Below are 2,697 nucleotides of genomic sequence, written 5' to 3'. Positions count from 1 at the left end.
AAAAGATAGACACAAATCTTATCTAAGTTTTGATTTAATTGTTTTGATTTTATTTATTCATATTTTCTTTTTATTTTGAGCTGTGAATGTCATTTTTTTCTCTCTCTAATAGTAAATTATGTCAATAAATTATTCAAATTCTACATTTTCAATTTAAAATAAAAGTAGATTATTTTGTGTAAGTTCAGTTTTTTCAATTTTTTTAATAATATTCTCTTTTTATTTTTTAAGGACATTGATTCGAAAAAAGATCAAATAGTTAGAAAATTATTTTAAATATATAACAATATACAAAATAGTTCTGGTATTTTTATTTGGTGTTGTGACATTTAAATTGAATAATGATATTGATATATATTTGAAATATTAGACACCCATGACGAAACAAAAAAATAAGATAGAGAAAGAAGAAGATGTCATAGAAGAAGAAGAAGAAAATGATGATGATGATGATGATGATGATGATGATAATGACAACGACAAAGAAGAAGAAGAAGAAGAAGAAGAAGAGGAGGAGGAGGAGGATGACGATGGCAACGATGGCGAAGACAGAGATAATATTGACAACGACAAAGATGTCAACAATGACGGTAAAAACAGTGAGGAAAATGATGACGACGAAGAAGACGAAAACAACAAGAACAAAAATGACAACGACGATAAAGAAGACAACGACAACGACGATGATGAAGAAGACAACAACAACAACAACAACAACAATGACAAAGACGATGAAAAAGATGACGACAGTGACGACGATGGAGAAGATGACGACAGTGACAATAATGAAGAAGACGACGCCAGTGACGACGATGAAGAAGACGACGCCAGTGACGATGAAGAAGACGACAACAGTGACGACGAAGAAGACGACGACAGTGACGATGAAGAAGACGACGACGACAGTAATGATGAAAAAGACGACGATGACAATGATGATGATGACAACAACGACATTGAAGACAAAGACGACGACAATAACGGTGTTAAAAATGACGACATCGACGACGTTGAAGACAACGATGAAGAAGAAGACGATATTGACGAAGAAGACAACAGCGACGAAGTTGAAGAAGACGATAATGCTGACGATGACGATGATGAGGAAGATGATGACGAAGAAAAAGAAGATGAAAAAAATATCGATGAAGAAGAAAAAGACGACAACAATGACAATGACGATAATGACGATGATGATAATGAAGAAGGAGAAATATGTTGTGAAGGAGAAATATGTTGTGAAGTGGAAGAATGTTGGGAAGAAGAAATCTATTGTGAAGAACAAATATGTTATGAAGAAGAAGGATGTTGGGAAGAACAAATATGTTACGAACAAGAAGAACCATGTCCTAATATTTATTATTATGGCTGAACCCATTCCGTAGTCCTTCTACTATTTCTTTTTATTTCATTTGGTTTTTGATAATTTTTTTTACATTTGAATGATCTTTTAACTATTTGTTTTGTACACTTATGGCCCTTTTAGGCATAAAACATCATCGTTTCATGTAATTCAAATGATGATTTTTTTTATAGTTTCATCCGCAAAGGACCATAAGTGTACAAACTATATAGTTAAGGGACTAATTAAATTTAAAAAGTTTGCAAAGGATCAAGTTAAATAAAAGCTAATAGTGTAGGAAATGGATGATGAGTTTAGCTTATCATTATTAGGACTGTGAAATTTATCTATAATTATTATGTTACAGTTGTTTTTGTATAATTTAAGATTCAAGTTCTAATAATTATACGTTTGTAATTTTTTTTTCCAGTTTTATTTGAATTATTATAAATAATAATATACAATATGTCATGATATTTTTCACATTTATTCACTTCAATTGGAGTAGTATTACTTATCCTAATATTTAGTATATTATGGTATTTTTAGGTCAAATATATCAGTCTCTGACCTTAAAAAAATCGTTTACTTGTAGTTGCTTAACAAGAAACACAGTGGCCAATGCCTTTATACTTATGTCACGACTTGAAATCTCGAACGAGACTGGCGCTGGAAAATGAGAGTGATAGCTCCGAAACCCGTGGTAAGCCTGAATTTTCACTATAAATTTTTCAAGCTTTAAAACATTATAAGAGTTACAAAACTGTTTTCAGAAAAACTGACAATATAACATCTGAAAAACAGAGCAACACCACCTGTAACAAGTATCACAAACCACCCTGTAAGAAACAAAATGGCATCATGATATACAAACACGGTATCAGTGATACTCGATAAACCATTTAGCTAAACAACTACTACATAGTAACCATAAATAATACACAAACAATAGTAGTTTCAAAATTAGAGTTTATATAGCAAAACCGGACCATAAACTGCTAGACTATTGCGGCTTTAGAAGTAAACAACAGTTTTCATTCCATTATAAAATACTGACTTCCGGAAGAAGGAATGGAAGCCTGATCATGCCAAAATATTATCTACCTGAAATGGAGAAAAGCAACAAGTCAGTAAAAACTGAGCAAGTTTACAGAATTACTAATGAACATTAAATAAAATAAAATCGCATGTAAAATCATTTATATAATATAGCCAGAAACGTGATCCTAATGAAACCATAAACCTCAAATCATATATGAAAACATGCTATAATCCACTATATTTTATCCAAGAAGTCTAGACCGTGCACATGGGACCATCGTCACAGACTTTCACTTAGTTTACAGTATCTGGGC

At 31.7% G+C, this 2,697-nt stretch overlaps 1 protein-coding gene across 1 annotated transcript; it reads left to right on the top strand.

The window, feature by feature from the left end:
• The first annotated feature begins 376 nt into the window (after positions 1–376).
• On the top strand, positions 377–1,666 carry LOC126670349 (uncharacterized). Its single transcript, XM_050364056.2, has one exon. It carries the CDS (start codon positions 377–379, stop codon positions 1,370–1,372), a length of 996 nt encoding a protein of 331 aa, XP_050220013.1. The 3' UTR covers positions 1,373–1,666.
• The last annotated feature ends 1,031 nt before the right edge of the window (positions 1,667–2,697 follow it).

The sequence above is a fragment of the Mercurialis annua genome, linkage group LG2, assembly GCF_937616625.2.
Source record: "Mercurialis annua linkage group LG2, ddMerAnnu1.2, whole genome shotgun sequence".
Classification (NCBI taxonomy): Eukaryota; Viridiplantae; Streptophyta; class Magnoliopsida; order Malpighiales; family Euphorbiaceae; genus Mercurialis; species Mercurialis annua.
Note: the sequence above shows the minus strand (reverse complement) of the source record. Positions and strands in the feature narration are given on the sequence as shown.

Coding starts and splice junctions, on each gene's coding strand:
- LOC126670349 (XM_050364056.2), top strand. CDS start 377: ATGACGAAACAAAAAAATAAGATAGAGAAAGAAGAAGATGTCATAGAA.